The sequence below is a fragment of the Lactuca saligna genome, chromosome 7, assembly GCF_052625555.1.
Source record: "Lactuca saligna cultivar CGN05327 chromosome 7, ASM5262555v1, whole genome shotgun sequence".
Lineage (NCBI taxonomy): Eukaryota > Viridiplantae > Streptophyta > Magnoliopsida > Asterales > Asteraceae > Lactuca > Lactuca saligna.
In genome coordinates this window covers 108,718,377-108,736,342 of record NC_136423.1, presented here as the reverse complement: position 1 = coordinate 108,736,342, position 17,966 = coordinate 108,718,377, and the positions used below count along the sequence as shown (strand labels likewise).

Genomic DNA, 17,966 nt, shown 5'->3' with positions numbered 1-17,966 from the left:
CGGCGTCTCCCCTGCTGGTTCTGCAGTTCTGGTAGTTCTGCCTTATCTTCCCCCCACCCGCTTTCTCATCCAACCATATCGGATTTCACTGCTTTTCGAAAACTCTCAATCTTCGTCTAAACTCATCACCTTCAAATTTATGTTGATCGTTGCTTTTGTTTTTCTTCTCCAATGTACAGACGGGACCATATAGATGAGGTAAGTGATTCCAACAAACACGATACAGATGAGGCAACTGATTCTAACAGACCTACCAAGGTTTCAAACAAAGAAACATAGGGTTTCTTGCTTTGTTCCCTTTTCAGGTCAAGGTACACCATGCACTGCTGACATGGCAGCTCAAACTCCACCACCTTCACGGGTCGATACTTCTACGTGTGTTCCACGAAGCCGCGATTGGGGTTGGGGGTTTTGTTCACGGCCAGGGTCCGTTGCCAGTGGGGGGCTTCCACTTTGAAGAAGAGGGCTTCCACCACCACTCTCTGGACGAAGTCGTGGTCGAAGTCGTTGCAGCAATGATCAGGTACAAATCAGATATAGTTTTTATTACCATAAATCGATTTGAGTTCGCAGTTATTCATTTAGGTTTTTAATTTAGGATTGTTGTTTTCTTTGTGGTCTATGATACTAAAATCCAATTTAGTTGACTTGACCAGCAAAAGATTCTGATATTCACTCCTAACATTCAAATATTCACGGTTCCTAATTTTCTCCTGACCTCCGGCAACATCAAAATGGTTACTCAGTTCAGCTCTATCCTTTTTCAATTCAGTTAGGATTTCCTGTTTATAGGTACTGTTGTCTATGGTTCATCTCACTGTTTCCTTCTTTTTGTCATCCTTCAAACTAATCAGCTTTGTTTTTTTTTTTTTTGTTTTTTTTTAAATTAGGGAACCTGCATTTATACTCCAATGATTGATCAAATAAATCCCACATTTAAATTTCAACAAAAAACAGATTCATCATGGCAAAATCGAAGATGCGGATTCTACATGCCAAGGTCATACACGTCGAACCCACTACCTCTACCCCTGTTGCATTAACAAACAACGAAATCATAAAGAATACGGAAGATTATATAAGCTTCAAAACCCTAGAAGGTGTATCTCAAACTCTCACTATCAGTAAACATGTTCCAACATTGATTGATGAGTAGATTGAGATGCAAATGAAGCAAAGGTATCGCAAACCTTAGAACTACAATTGTCCATCATTTTATATTTCTTAATTGCTACATGTTGAAATTGTTGAATATTTTTGTTCAGATGCTTCTCCAATCCACTCCAAACTATTACACTCCAGGTTATTACTCTTTAACTTCACTAAGAATTGTATGATTATTCAATAATTCATTTTTTGTGATTATGAGCTTTGTGCCAGATTTACCATGGCACAAAGAGTATTACTGATTCTAAATCTCATTGTGATAAATAAACATGACTTACATTCATTAGAAAGGCATTATCCGTCGCCGGATGAGACATCGTTGTGCTTTATCCCTGCGCCTCAAGGTTATCATGTCCCGATTCAATGGCCCAGCAGCTTACATAAGATGAATTCAGTTAGCATATCTCTGAACTGATGTTTCACAAAGGTTATAACTTATACAACACTTTTTATATATACATTAATGAATGTAGGATTTCTATTTTCTAATCTCTGTTTAAGTTTCAAAAATGTAGGAAGGAGAATGAACCAGCTCATGGAGTTTCTGAAACAATTGTGAGTGTTTTAGGTGGACCACAATTAGGATGCATGCTTTGTTAAGTAGCTTCCCAAATGTCAATAAAAGTCAACATTTTGGATCCTATGGTCAACTGCCCTACAAGTTCCATATACCACCATCATATGGTGGGAAGCTATGACAATAGCACCACAGTTGAAGAATTTGCTAAGAGGTTAAAGTCAAAATTAGCGATCCTATTTTGGTCAACGTGTCTCAATCTAACTCAACATTTCTACATTGATTGATGAGTAGAATGAGATGCAAATGAAGCAAAGGTATCGCAAACCTTAGAACTACAATTGTCCATCATTTTATATTTCTTAATTGCTACATGTTGAAATTGTTGAATATTTTTGTTTAGATGCTTCTCTAATCCACTCCAAACTATTACACTCCAGGTTATTACTCTATAACTTCACTGAGAATTGTATGATTATTCAATAATTCATTTTTTGTTATTATGAGCTTTGTGCCAGATTTACCATGGCACAAAGAGTATTACTGATTCTAAATCTCATTGTGATAAATAAACATGACTCATATTCATTAGAAAGGCATTATTCGTCGCCGTATGAGACATCGTTGTGCTTTATCCCTGCGCCTCAAGGTTATCATGTCCCGATTCAATGGCCTAACAGCTTACATAAGGTGAATTCAGTTAGCATATCTTTGAACTGATGTTTCACAAAGGTTATAACTTATACAACACTTTTTATATATACTTTAATGAATGTAGGATTTCTATTTTCTAATCTCTGTTTAAGTTTTAAAAATGTAGGAAGGAGAATGAACCAGCTCATGGAGTTTTTGAAATAGTTGTGGCTGTTTTAGGTGGAGGACAATTAGGACGCATGCTTTGTTAAGCAGCTTTCCAAATGTCAATAAAAGTCAACATTTTGGATCCTATGGTCAACTGCCCAGCAAGTTCCATATACCACCATCATATGGTGGGAAGCTATGACAATAGCACCACAGTTGAAGAATTTGCTAAGAGGTTAAAGTCACAATTAGCGATCCTATTTTGGTCAACGTGTCCCAATCTAACTCAAGATTTCTACATAGGTGTGGAATACTAACAGATGAAATTGAGCATGTTGATGTTGATACTTTGGAGAAGCTTGAAAAACAAGGTGTTGATTGTCAGCCTAAAGCTTCTACCATTCGCATTATCCAGGTATGTTTGTTTTATCAATAAAGCATTGTAATTTGTTTTGTTAAATATTTCCAATACCGCCCCTTTAAATAATGTTTAATGTTGGATTATGGTAACACAATGATCATAGTGAAAGTTGTTTGTCACATGATAAATTTCTTCAAAAAGTTCATTTTTCTCGACATGGCATTCCACTTCCAAAGTTCATATAGGTCTGGATTTTAAGTACTATTTTATTTTATTAATCTTTAGCTGCAATAAAAAAGATAATTTATCATTTTTAGTGGGACAGATAAAGGAAATTACATATAGATGGAAATTATACGAAATTATAAGAAAATAAGGATAACAAACGTGTCGATCTATTCAAATCGAAACAAAAACAGAAAACGTAGGGATAACAGCAACAACTTATCCATCCAGGGGTAATTTGGGAACAACATATACAAAGTCAAAATGCATGTGATATGTACAGAGAGGGGTAGAAAAATAAACCATATATCCAGGTTTTCGATGATTGAGATCAGACCAATGAAAAATGAAAACAAAATTTCAACTTAAAAAAAACTACAAACAGATTAGAGATGATAACAAAAAATGCAATCATCTTATGTTCAAAGGTAATCAATCATAAAACCATTATACTTTTTTTAAAAAATCCCAAGTTTTAAACCATTATACAAGGTTGTTTCCAACAGGTGTTGGATGTTGAGTTTTACAATGTGAAAGCTTTATACAGAAGGGCACAAGCTTACATGGAAACTTATGATTATGAATTGACTGAATTGGACATCAAGAAGGCCTTGGAAGCCGATCCACAAATCAAGTAAAACTATAAAATTTGGAGGTCATTTTGGTCATTTTATTAAACCTCTGTAATTTTATTTTGGTTTTGTTATTTTGTAGGGAGGTAAATTCTATTCACAAGACTTTAAAGCAACTTGAAGCTCAGAGTAACAAAAGAGATACTAAACTTTATACAAATATGTTTGCCCAAATGGCTAACGATTATTCTATACAAACTAAGGTTTTGATTTTCTTCTTTTTTCAGTTTATTTTATTTTCCTTTTTATAAAATACTTTTTTTTTCAATGACATCAGTGAAAGTCAAACACTAATATTGAATGAACTTATGTGGTAGAGATTAAAGATTGAGAAAGTGGAGAAGAATGAGAAGGATGGTGTTATGGGAATGGAATTGGAAAAAGGTGACAATGAAATGGCTGTTGATTCATCTTGAAATTATTGTATTTTTTGTGTGTGTGTGTTAGTTGATGGGTATTTTGATGCTAAAGGTGTTTGCAAATTTAAAATAGTTATTTGATTACACTCTTGATTTGCATTGCAGTTGTCATTATTTACTCCAGGTTGGTTAAAGTCAATAACCGTTAATGACAAAATAATTTTTATTCCCAATTCAAATAAGGTTAGGAACATTTGTTTTTTTTTTCGGGTTATGAATTAACTATTGCAAATTTATTGCTTGATTTAATTTAGAAAATGTAGGTTCACTAAGTTAGGAGGTGCAATTACTTATAAGACCAGCTGAAGATTTGACATATTCAGTTGCTAAATTTATTGAGTGTCTTTCTAATCAGGCAAATGGGTTGATATTGAAGGATGTAAGCTCTTGAGTTGGGAATGGTGGCCTTGGTCTGATTATATGCCTCACATAACCAGACAACAACTTTGATTACAAAAAAGGGGTCATTCTATTATAGCATAGTGCAAATATTTGTGTGTTTGTAAATGGGCGAAATATACACAATAGCAACATACTTTACTAATCTACCAATTAGAACAATGTACTATACTTCCACACAAAAGCGACACCTTCCGACCCCCGCAACGCGGGTCACCTTTGTAGTTGATAATTATGTATGAATTATAAATTACACATATTATAATTTATATGTTTATTGTTATAATAAATTCCAAACCGGTAAAATAGTTTGTTTATAATAATCACAAACTAGATAATAAAAATGTGTTATTTATACGAGAAATCTTCGTATTTTACTGGTATTTTCCCAATAAAAACATTATTAAAATAGTGAATATATAGGGGTATAAACTCACTTGATAGTCGTGAAGAATTGAGTAGCACTTCGTTGCTAAAAAGGCTTTATTTCTGAAAATTTGGCCTTGCGAGGGTTCGTATTTGCAAACTGAAAGACTCTATTTTTGTTGACTTCTTGCATCTCGGGAAGTGTTTTAAGTGTTGAATATGATACCGTGGCTCGGGGTGGAGCGGGTTGTAAATAAGTTTGTGGGCGTAGAAAGTGTGAAAAAGTGTGAAAGTTATGCCAAAACTGGGAAATCTCGTACCCTTTATATAGGGGCAATAGGATTTGGATCAGAAGAGAGGGGGAGTCCAAGCGTCGGATTGCATGCGCGCGAAGGGGGCACGCGTCAGACAGGGGGCTGCACACGCGTGCGAGCTCGGAAGTGCACCGGTGCGAGGCGCGTCGGTCTCCCATTGGACCTCGGCTTCGGATGAATCAGTGGCTAACACGAGGTGGACATTAGGTGGATGCGGGTGCGAGGTGACGTGGCGGTTACTGTTCATGCGAATTTTCCCGGTTTTCAATTATTTCTCATTTTTTGAGCCAAAAACTTCTGAAATTCATAACTTTCGCATGCGAGCTCCGTTTTTAACGTTCTTTATATGCACGCGTAGGTGAAAATATAATCTACAACTCCCATATAGACTTCATCGGCTACTTTTGAATTTATTTTCTAATATTATTGGTTTTAGCATATCGAGACAGGAAAATCCGTTAAAAATTCATAACTTCTTTATCCGAAGTCCGTTTCCATCTGTCTTTTTACCGTTGTATTATATTTGACGAGACTTGCGATTCTCGTTTAGGTTGTGTCGGCTAAATATTGTTCGATTTTTATTTCAAATTTCGGGTTGTGTACTGTTATGTCGATTCTTAAAAAAATCACTTCTTCATATGAAGTTAGATTTCGACGTTTTTTTTTACAGACATTCACAGGTTAACGTATTCTACAACTTTCATTTAGATAGTTAAGGCTAGAAAGGAATTTATTGAAAACTCAATTGGACTTTCATTTAGAATGTTTTGCCGGTTTTGTCGCGAATTTTCGATAGGTCATAACTTCTTCGTTATAACTCGGAATTGGACGTTCTTTATATTTTTGGAATCCTTGACACGATTTCTACCACTATGTTTATCCCAGGCAAGTTTTTTTAATTTTTTATTTTTGTGGGTCAATATGTAAATGCATATAGTATACAAAAAATTTCTCTTTATTACTTTAAAAAGAACTAGTTACAAGAAAATCTGTAGTAATACATTGATTTGAAATAACGAGTTGTTACACTTAGACGCATACAAACAGTGAGGAGACTCACCCTGCACTGTTGAAGTCCTCCTGATACTCCATTGATTGCTAACCGGTAATTCCCAGACTGTTGGATGACAGATTCCCGAACTATCAACATCAAAACAATACCCAATTAATAGTAGGATTCAAATACATATCCATAAGTCCATGCTTGGGGTAAAAGACTACTTTATTCCCATCTTAGCTTGATTCAAACTTAAGGCCCAATCCAAAGGCTGAAAGGTCAAACTATGAATCAAAGCCCAACATATATAGCCTAATTTTCCAAATTGGGCCCAAACCTTTACATGGTCTTACCCAAAGGCCCAACCATTTAGTCAAGTCCAAAGCATTTTGCATTTCTAATGCCCCAATATCTCATAATCATAAAGGCCGAATTACGGCCCATTTATGACCTAATTTTCCAAATTAGGCCAAAGCCCCTCACATGTGCCTTACCCTAAAGCCCATCAAAATATTCTAGTATGTATAATTGTTCTTTGATGACCCATCAGTATCCTAATCACCAAACTCCAATAGAAAGGCCCAACTTAAGGTCTAAGTCAAACTAGGGTTTTCACATAAAATGATGATTATGGTTAAGTGTTTCTCACTTAACCCATTAAGGACATAATCCATTAAATCTATGACTCTACTCGAAAATTCATATGGTTTGGTCGGGTTTAATACATAATCCAATTCCAGTGGCCCAAAAAGCGGGTCCCGAGAAGTCCAAGCCTATAATTCCAAAATTAGGGTTTTCTAAACCCTAATTAGGGTTTCCAACCCAATCCCAACCCAATAGGCCCCAAAGGAAGAACCTTAGATCCATTAGGTTTTCATTAGTCTTATTAGGGTTTCACTAGTTAGGCACCACCCACTACCACCTGAGGTAGTCGTGGTCAACGGCGGCTCACGGCGGCTGCCACCACCTCACGGTAGTAGTTATGGCTCCTAGTTCATTTTTTTTCAAGCATCCAAAAAGCAACTAAATGCAAGCAAAAGCACACCGTCATCCAACACGGCGGTTGGTGACAGCAGGAGGCATTAGCCACCCCTTCACGGTGGTGGTTTAAGTTTTTCTTTGATTATATCGTTACAAATTACAACATACAATGCAAAATTCCAATAATAGACACATACACTAAGCTAAACACATACACACTCAACCACCCTAGTGGTGGCCGACAGTGGTTAATGGTGGTAACTACCACCTCACGATGGTGGTGGTGGCTTTTCCAGACAAATAAAGCCACTCACATACACCTCTCATCTTATAGAAACACTGCATAACACACACAACCCGAGTTAAACACGAAAAACGCAACATATCGATAATTTTATGGAAGCATGTAGTGGTTTATGATGGTAACCACATTGCGGTGATGGTGGTCAGAAAGCTACAACCTTCAAAAAGAAGGGAGAAGAGAGAGAGAGAGAGAGAGAGAGAGAGAGAGAGAGAGATAGCTGCAGAAGCTACGCACACATGGAGCATACACCACACAACCATTCATTTTCAGTGGTATATGCTAGCCAGATTAATTAGGCCATCGATCGGAGCGGCGGCGGCGCGAGACAACACCACAAAAGAGGAAATGGAGAGGGTGGGGGTGCCTTTACTGGAGGGAGGAACGATGGCCACGAGCTTCCATCTTCCAGCAACCCTCAGCTCGTCGTCAATCAGCACTTCATTTCATCGTTGGTAGATGACCGCGGTGGTGATGCTCGACTCTCGATGGTTTACAATATCGATGGTGGAGGGAGCATCGGATAGAGACGAGATGTGACAAGCTGACCCTTTTTCCGTTAACGTTAATAAATTTTTTATTTTTATTTAGTTTCATCAAATCCTTATGGTTTGGAAAATCTTTTAAGTTATATAATTGAATTTTATATATATATGAGTCGGAACCAAAATCGCACAAAACCCGAGTCCCTCGAAAAATCAACAAATCCGGTCTGACCGGTGTTCACAGCCGTGAACCTGATCACGGCCGTAAACCCGATCATGGCCGTGAACACATTCATGGTTGGTGGATACCACAACCGACCATACCCCCAAACTATAAATACATGACTCCTACCCTTATTTATCATTTTCTGGCAGCAAACACACTTTCTCTCTCTAAAAACCCTCACCCAAAAACCTAAGATTTCTCAAGTTTTCTCTTCATCTATCACTCCATCCACTTTAAAACACGTTTTGGGGCATCAAACACCAGCTTTTTCGGCGATTCAAATGGTGATGTTCTTGAGTTCACGGTTGTGAACCCTTCAAATCTTCATATTCACCAAGACCAGGTCGTGAACCCTTGAAACCTTCAAAGACCGTAAACCCTTCAAAGGTAGTAAACTATTCCCGACCGAGAATAGTTCACGGTTGAGAACAGTTCATAGCCGTAATCAGCCCTACACCGTGAATGTTGGCTGTAAACTCACTTTTCCACTTCGACCGAGACTCGGTAACATTCCTTAATCATAAGCAAGTTTTTTTATAGCACATTATCTAATGAAATCGCTAATTTTAGATACAAATATGTGTTTAATTATTTTTAGGATTCCGTTAACTTCGTGTACAACTCGAGGGTCCTCAATTCCAGTCTCGTTGTCCAGCACATTCACGCAATCATCAGTGAGTTCATACCCCTACACTTTTATTACTTTAACGTTTTAAGGGAGGGAATACAAGCCAAATGCAAATAGTTTTTGTGAACATTATACACAAAACTTCTGTAAGATTAAGAATTATGCAATTGATACAACTAAAAGATTGAATGTTTTTATAAAGCATTTGAGATATTTTATCCCTTTTTCTAACATGTTGAGCATAAGGGAAATTTTCATCTTACAAGCATAATTGCATAATTTTTAGATCAACACACAAATCAAGTACATAACATGCATGCCAACTACAATCGTTATAGTTTGGGATTTCCATACACAGTTTTACATTTACAAGCATATAAACTATAATAGACTTAGTTTATGATATTTAATGATATTCTTAGATAACAAGAATGGATTCCTAAATAATTATTTAAGTATAATTATTACTCTTCAAGGTTTACAAACAGATTCAAATACAATAGAATAATATAGAACTACACCTAAACTAATTAATACAGGGTTGTGAGACATCACTTTATTTGTACCCTCTAGGATGCATGCTAAATTCTATCCTTAGTGTAACCAGAGTATCCTCGATGGAGAGTGTGAGATTTGTGAATAGATCTATCAGGAATGACAATCCCACACCTAAATTGCTAGCTACATGTAACAGCCGGATTTTATCAGGTATCTTGTTTATTGTATTTTGATGTTTTGTGAGGGGGGACTCGGCGAGTTAGAGCTCAGACTCGCCGAGTAGGGATGCGGATTTGGACGCAGGATCGCGCCTGGACTCGACGAGTCCAGGATATGGACTCGGTGAGTCAGCGCTGTGTAATGAAACCCTAATTTCTAGGGTTTGAGACTTATTTAAAGGGCCTAGTGGCTGTCATTTGTGCTCATCAGCCCCTTGAGTGAAACCCTAATCGAGTGTGAGCATTGGAGCTAAGTAGGAGGCCATTATTGACCTTGGAGGTGCCATTTTTGCAAGGAAAGGAGAAGAGCTAGCCAAGCGAAATCAAGAAGGAGCAACTTCTGTGGGTTTGGAGTCCAGAGCATCACTTTTGTGGTAATAAATCCGAGTTACCTTCTTGTTGTTGTTGCTTATCTAGATTTAGGGTTTGTTGAACCCTTTTATGGCAAGATTTGGTGTTCTTTTGGTCCCTTATGAGGTTGGAACCATAGATCTGGACCCTTAGAGGTCCAGAGTGTCCCTTTTACCTAAGCTTTTAGGGATCAATGGAGGCTTTGGATTGGAATCCTCATGCCTTGGGTCAAAAACGCCATTATTGAGTTATAGGGTGTGTTATGAGCACCAAGATAGGAGCTTTACGTGATTAATCAGTCGAGGGAGGCCAGATCTATAGTTTTTGGAAGCAGATCTGACCTTAGAAGCGAGTTGGAGTGGTTGCATGGCATGGACTCGCCGAGTTTGTTCATCCGACTCGGCGAGTAGCTTGAAGATTGCCTTGGGACTGCTCAGCGAGTGGTCCAATTGAGTCATGGGTAGACTCAATGAGTCAGGGTGAGTTGGAGAGGGACGACGAGTGGACTGAGTCAAACCTGGACTCACCGAGTTCTCCTTGAGACTCGGCGAGTTGAGTCGGGGTGGCCCCGCGATTGATTCAGGTGAAACTCGTCGAGTAAAAGGGGGGATACTCGACGTGTAGTAAGAGGATTTCAGAGGGTTGATAAAAACGTCTAGACTCGCTGAGTCGCCTTGGTACTCGCCGAGTCCGGTCAGAGTTGACCGTTGACCGTTGACCAGAGTTGACCTGTGTTGACTCCTTATAGATAGTCAACCTTAGAGATATAAAGTGTTAATTAGAAGCATATAATGTTATAGGAGGATTAGAGCTCGGAGGATCGAGCATGAGGGATTTCCAGGATTCGTGAGATACCGACATACGCGAGGTGAGTCTTCTCACTATACTATATTACCTTGAGTAGGTAACCTGAGTTATGTGATAGAGTATTGTATGTTATGCATGTTATGTGTTGTACTGCATTATTTCTATGTGATTTATGTAGTGCATGTTTATCAGAGATAGAACCTGAGGGTTCACAGAGTTTGGGTGCACGGACCCACAGAGTTATAGCCTCGAGTGGCTAATATGTGTTATATGTGGTATTTTGGGGAACTCACTAAGCCTTGTGCTTACAGTGTTTGATGTTATTGTTTCAGGTACTAGTGACGATCGCGGGAAGGCACCGACTTGATCCGTACACACACACACTCGGATTTTTTACATTGTGATCTTGGGATTTTGTATTGACCATTTTGGATAATTAATATGGTTGTTTGATGAATATTGATGGAATTATGTTTTATAAAAATTGAAAAAAAATTGTTTTGAAATTTACGGTGTTACAAATTGGTATCAGACCCTTGGTTTGAGGGATTCGGGTACACCTTCGAGAGTATTTGAACTCAAACTGAGGAATTAGAAAGATATTTTCAAAAGAAAACCAAAATTTTCTTAGAGTAAAAGACTTTCTTGAAAAAGAAACAAATTCCAGGAAGAAACGTGTGTACGATCAGTCAGCGCCCGAATGGTGAATTCCCAAAATACCTTTATATTACGTGATATTAATATTAATATGATGTATTTGCATGCTAGAGTAGGCTAGGTATTGCTCATAGGTCTAGAGTGGCCTGATTTGTTATGCCTTAGCCTAGGGAGGGGTGAGCTGCTATGAGATGCTGAGAGTGAGTAGGTAGCAGCAAGGGGTTTATGAGAGATCTGTTAGAAAGTGGTTTACGCATGATAGAGTACTTAGGAATTAGGATCCGAAGAGGAAGGTTTGGGGTGTGTACTGAGACGGTGTGGATAGTAGTATTGGGCCCGTACCACTGAAAGCACCGGGGCAGTACACAGTCCAAATAAGAATCTTGGGATACCAAGAATCAAGGAGGGGTGGATTGTCGGGTGTAAGAGTGTTCGAGTGAATTCTAATTTATCGCATGTTGTATTTCAGAGGTTGATCATGGTGAGGACACGTCATATGCCGGAGGATGCCAGAGCTAGTGATGAGGAGATTCGACAGATCATTCATGAGGAGGTACCAGAGATGTTCGGGTCTATTAAGACCGCGCTGATTGAGATATTTGACGAGCGTTATGCCGCTCTTTCTGAGGCTGCTGTTGCAGCGGCTACCGCAGCGATCGCTGCGGTGAGACCCCAGGGAGGTGATGCGTCACTGTATCGGGAGTTCAGCAACATCAAACCACCAGAGTTTGATGGTACACAGGATCCGGTGGCAGCTATGAGGTGGATATCTGATATGGAGGGGTGCTTCTTCACTTGCTCATCCCCTGAGCATTTGAAAGTTCGGTTCGCGCTGAACCAGCTTTGCTTGGGAGCGAAGGACTGGTGGAAGTTTGTGACGGCGCACTTCACGCCTACTGAGCTTTTGGCAGTGACCTGGGAGAGGTTCACTACCATGTTCCGAGATGAGTACATTCCCCAGGTGGAGAGGGAGCGTCTGGAACAGGAGTTTCTGACCCTCAAGCAGGGTACTGAGTCAGTTACAGCGATCACGAGGATGTTTCATGAGAGGGCGATGTTCTTCCCTGAGCACGTATCCACTGAGCAGGCACGTATGAGCCGCTACCTGAGCATTTTGAGATGGGATATTCGGGAGTTCGCTGCGAACTCCTCGTATCGGACATTTGCTGAGCTTCAGGAAAATGCCCGGAAGAGGGAGATTGAGCTTGAGACTCAGACCAGGGAGGAGGCGGAATCTCTAGGGAGGGATCGACGGCCGGCACAGCTTCAGCCGACAGCCAAGCGGGCCAAGCCCGCTGATCCCAAACCCGGGAGCCAGAAGGGCCGCACTTGTGGGAAGTGCGGCAAGGGTCACGATGGAGTCTGTCGAGCAGGGTCTTGCTACAAATGTGGCAAGGAGGGGCATATGGCCAAGGACTGCCCCAAGGGGTTTGCAGTGTGTTTTCACTGCAACCAGACCAGAAACCGGAAGGCGGAGTGTCCGTTGCTGCGTGGAGCATCTCAGGGATCTGCTCCCGCCGCCATCAGAGCTACAGAGAGTCGGCCCGTGAAGGCCGAGGCACCGAGAGCTCGAGGGAGAGCCTTTCAGCTGACTACGGAAGAGGTCCGCGCTACACCCGACGTTGTGGCTGGTACGTTTCCTTTTATATATTTATTTTTGGTGTTGAGATAATATGCTTATATTATGCCATGCATAGGTACCTTCCTTGTGAACTCTGTGCCTGCTTTAGTGTTATTTGACTCGGGTGCGAGTCGGTCTTTTGTATCTTTGGCCTTTAGTCAGCATATCAGTGTTAGTTGTGAGGCATTGAGTCGGCCTCTGCGGGTTTCCATAGCCGCCGACAGAGTAATTTGTGCCACGGAGGTCCTCCGGGGATGTGTGTTAGAGATTTTTGGGGTCGAGTTTCCGATCGATCTGGTTCCTATTGCGATGGGTGATGTCTGTGTCATAGTGGGCATGGACTGGTTGAGCCGATTCGGCGCGGTTATCGACTGCGAGCGTCAGCTGGTGACCATACGAGATCCTAATGGGGGAGTTCTTTCAGTATACGGCGAGGGTACATGTTCTGGATCAGCCTTTTGTTCGGCCGCTAGGGCGAGGCAGTGTTTACAGCAGGGCTGTAAGGGTTTCGTGGCGTATGTGATGGATACGCGAGTGATCTCCGAGAGACCGAGCTCAGTGGATGAAGTTCCGGTGGTGCGTAAGTTTCTAGATGTTTTTCCCGAAGAGTTACCAGGTGTGCCTCCCGTGAGGCAAGTGGAGTTCGGTATCGATTTGGTTCCGGGAGTCGCGCCTATCGCTAAGGTGCCTTATCGCCTTGCACCTCCAGAGATGCAAGAGTTATCCTTGCAGCTTCAGGAGCTGCTGGGGAAGGGGTTTATTCGGCCGAGTAGCTCACCATGGGGAGCACCCATTCTGTTTGCAAAAAAGAAGGACGGCTCGCATCGAATGTGTATTGATTATCGAGAATTGAATAAGCTGACGGTCAAGAACCGTTACCCATTGCCGAGGATCGACGATTTATTTGATCAGTTGCAGGGAGCATCTTGGTTCTCCAAGATCGATTTGAGGTCGGGCTATCATCAGGAGAGAGTGTGGGACGAGGACGTCCAAAAGACAGCATTCAGGACGCGTTATGGGCATTATGAGTTTGTGGTGATGCCTTTTAGGCTCACCAATGCCCCGACTGTGTTCATGGACCTCATGAACAGGGTATGCAGACCGATGTTGGATCGGTCGGTGATTGTGTTTATCGATGATATTCTGGTATATTCGAGATCTAAAGAGCAACATGAGGAGCATTTGAGGGAGGTTCTTGGAGTTTTGAGATCGGAGAAGCTTTAGGCAAAGTTTTCCAAGTGCGATTTCTGGTTGCGGGAGGTCTAGTTTCTGGGGCACCTCGTTAATCAGAAAGGGATATTGGTCGATCTGGCCAAGGTTGACACGGTGATGAGGTGGGAGGTGCCAAAGTCACCTTCTGAGATCAGGAGCTTCCTTGGGCTGGCAGGGTACTATCGGAGGTTTATTAAGGATTTCTCCAAGATTGCAGTGCCACTCACCAGATTGACCCGGAAGGGTGTTACATTTTTATGGGGTCCCGAGCAGCAGACCTCCTTTGAGACGCTTCGCCAAAGGTTGTGCGAAGCTCCGGTATTAGCTCTTCCGGAAGGGATGGAACATTTTGTGGTATTCTGTGATGCATCGATTTTAGGGCTAGGAGCGGTGCTGATGTAGAAGGGACATGTGATAGCATATGCATCGAGGCAGTTGAAGCCTCATGAGACGAGATATCCCACACATGATTTAGAGCTGGGGGCAGTGGTTTTCGCTCTCAAGATTTGGCGGCACTACTTGCATGGGGTTCGTTGTACGATATACACGGACCATAAGAGCTTGAAGTACTTGATGGATCAACCTAACCTAAATATACGGCAGAGGAGGTGGTTAGATGTAGTCAAGTATTATGATTGCGAGATCTTGTATCACCCGGGCAAGGCTAATGTGGTAGCCGACGCATTGAGTCGCAGGGCGGAGAGTACTCCACTGCGAAATGTATGTTTGAGAATGACCGTGATAGCTCCAGTTCTGGACGCCATTCGTGGGGCACAGGCCGAGGCTATGCATCCGGAAATTCAAAAAAGAGAACGGGTCGTCGGGTTGGTTTCTGAGTTCGTGTCGGATAGTCGAGGGCTTATGACTTTTCAGGGCCGTAATTGGGTACCGTTTGTGGGCGGTACGCGTACTACATTGATGGAGGAGGCTCATAGATCGAAATTTTCGATCCATCCCGGGGCTACAAAAATGTATTTGGATTTGAGGAGAGAGTATTGGTGGACTTGTATGAAGAGGGACGTCGCATGGTTTGTCGAGAGGTGTTTGACCTGTCGAAGGGTGAAGGCCGAGAACCAGAGACCGCATGGCAAGTTGCAACCATTTGAGGTTCCCGAGTGGAAGTGGGAACAGATCACTATGGATTTCATCACCAAATTGCCGAGGACTGCCAGAGGAGTCGATGCAATTTGGGTGATTGTGGATAGGTTGACAAAGAGCGCTCACTTTCTTGCCATCAGTGAGAGTTCTTCGGCGGAGAAAGTGGCGGAGATTTATGTGAGGGAAGTTGTATCTCGGCATGGGGTACCGATCTCGATTGTTTCAGACCGTGATGTGCGCTTCACTTTCCGATTCTGGAAGAAATTTCATGAGGAGTTGGGTACTAAGCTGCATTTTAGTACCGCGTACCACCCCTAGACAGATGGCCAGAGTGAGCGGACGATTCAGACGCTTGAGGACATGCTTTGAGCATGTGTATTGGATTTTAGGGGTAGCTGGGATACGTATTTACCCTTGGCAGAGTTTTCCTACAATAACAGCCATCATTCGAGCATCGGTATGCCGCCCTTTAAGCTGTTGTATGGTAGGAGGTGTCGGACTCCCATTTGTTGGGGAGAGGTTGGGCAGAGGGTAATGGGCAGTACAGAGATCGTGATTCAAACGACAGAGCAAATACAACAGGTCAGACAGAGGTTATTGACCGCCCAGAGCCGACAAAAGAGTTATACGGACAGACGCCGGTCCGAGCTTGAATTTCAGGTCGTCGACTTCGTTCTCCTTAAGGTTTCTCCTTGGAAAGGGGTGATCCGGTTCAGGAAGAGGGGCAAGTTGGGGCCCCGGTTTATAGGTCCATTTCGTGTGATCGCGAGGGTAGGTCGGGTAGCCTATCGGTTGAAGTTGCCAGCAGAGTTGGGACAGATTCACAATACTTTTCATGTATCGCAGTTGAGGAAGTGTATAGCCGATGAATCGGCAGTGGTTCCGTTAGAGGATATTCAGGTAGATGCAAGCCTGAATTATGCTGAGAGACCAGTGACCATCAGGGATCGGAAGATCAAGGTTTTGAGAAACAAGGAGGTACCTCTGGTGTTGGTTCAGTGGCAACATCGGAGGGGATCAGAGATGACCTGAGACCTAGAGCGTATGATGCAGGAGCAGCACCCGGAGCTGTTTTTAGAGTGAGACTTCGAGGGCGAAGTCTAGTCCAAGTGGGGGAGAGTTGTAACAGCCGGATTTTATCAGGTATCTTGTTTGTTGTATTTTGATATTTTGTGAGGGGGGACTCGGCGAGTTGGAGCTCAGACTCGCCGAGTAGGGACGCGGATTTGGACGCAGGATCGCGCCTGGACTCGACGAGTCCATGATATGGACTCGGCGAGTCAGCGCTGTGTAATGAAACCCTAATTTCTCAGGTTTGAGACTTATTTAAAGTGCCTAATGGCCGTCATTTGTGCTCACCAGCCCCTTGAGTGAAACCCTAATCGAGTGTGAGCATTGGAGCTAAATAGGAGGCCATTATTGACCTTGGAGGTGCCATTTTTGCAAGGAAAGGAGAAGAGCTAGCCAAGGGAAAGCAAGAAGGATCAACTTCTGTGGGTTTGGAGTCCAGAGAATCACTTTTGTGGTAATAAATCTGAGTTACCTTCTTGTTGTTGTTGCTTATCTAGATTTAGGGTTTGTTGAACCCTTTTATGGCAAGATTTGGTGTTCTTTTGGTCCCTTATGAGGTTGGAACCATAGATCTGGACCCTTAGAGGTCCAGAGTGTCCCTTTTACCTAAGCTTTTGGGGATCAATGGAGGCTTTAGATTGGAATCCTCATGCCTTGGGTCAAAAACGCCATTATTGAGTTATAGGGTGTGTTATGAGCACCAAGATAGGAGCTTTACATGATGAATCAGTCGAGGGAGGCCAGATCTATAGTTTTTGGAAGCAGATCTGACCTTAGAAGCGAGTTGGAGTGGTTGCATGGCATGGACTCGCCGAGTTTGTTCATCCGACTTGGCGAGTAGCTTGAAGATTGCCTTGGGACTGCTCAGCGAGTGGTCCAATCGAGTCATGGGTAGACTCAATGAGTCAGGGTGAGTTGGAGAGGGACGACGAGTGGACTGAGTCAAACCTGGACTCGCCGAGTTGTCCTTGAGACTCGGCGAGTTGAGTCGGGGTGGCCCCGCGATTCATTCAGGTGAAACTCGTCAAGTAAAAGGGGGGATACTCGACGTGTAGTAAGAGGATTTCAGAGGGTTGATAAAAACGTCTAGACTCGTCGAGTCGCCTTGGTACTCGCCGAGTCCGGTCAGAGTTGACCGTTGACCGTTGACCAGAGTTGACCTGTGTTGACTCCTTATAGATAGTCAACCTTAGAGATATAAAGTGTTAATTAGAAGCATATAATGTTATAGGAGGATTAGAGCTCGGAGGATCGAGCACGAGGGATTTCCAGGATTCGTGAGATATCGAGATACGCGAGGTGAGTCTTCTCACTATACTATATTACCTTAAGTAGGTAACCTGAGTTATGTGATAGAGTATTGTATGCTATGCATGTTATGTGTTGTACTGCATTATTTCTATGTGATTTATGTAGTGCATGTTTATCAGAGATAGAACCTGAGGGTTCACAGAGTTTGGGTGCACGGACCCACAGAGTTATAGCCTCGAGTGGCTAATATGTGTTATATGTGGTATTTTGGGGAACTCACTAAGCCTTGTGCTTACAGTGTTTGATGTTATTGTTTCAGGTACTAGTGACGATCGCGGGAAGGCACCGGCTTGATCCGTACAC

At 42.1% G+C, this 17,966-nt stretch overlaps 1 protein-coding gene across 3 annotated transcripts; it reads left to right on the top strand.

Moving 5' to 3' along the window:
- The first annotated feature begins 2,559 nt into the window (after window positions 1–2,559).
- Window positions 2,560–4,206, top strand: LOC145005557 (phosphoribosylaminoimidazole carboxylase, chloroplastic-like). 3 transcript variants are annotated; one of them, XM_078964642.1, is made up of 5 exons: window positions 2,560–2,720; window positions 2,789–2,900; window positions 3,578–3,705; window positions 3,790–3,906; window positions 4,021–4,206. In XM_078964642.1, exons 1-4 carry the CDS (start codon window positions 2,602–2,604, stop codon window positions 3,791–3,793), a joined length of 363 nt encoding a protein of 120 aa, XP_078820768.1. In that variant the 5' UTR covers window positions 2,560–2,601; the 3' UTR covers window positions 3,794–3,906; window positions 4,021–4,206. The 3 variants fall into 3 exon arrangements, 1 of the variants encoding a protein (XP_078820768.1); XR_013662613.1 differs by having other exon boundaries at window positions 2,566–2,720; window positions 3,564–3,705; XR_013662614.1 differs by lacking the exons at window positions 2,560–2,720; window positions 2,789–2,900 and adding an exon at window positions 3,473–3,499 and having other exon boundaries at window positions 3,564–3,705.
- The last annotated feature ends 13,760 nt before the right edge of the window (window positions 4,207–17,966 follow it).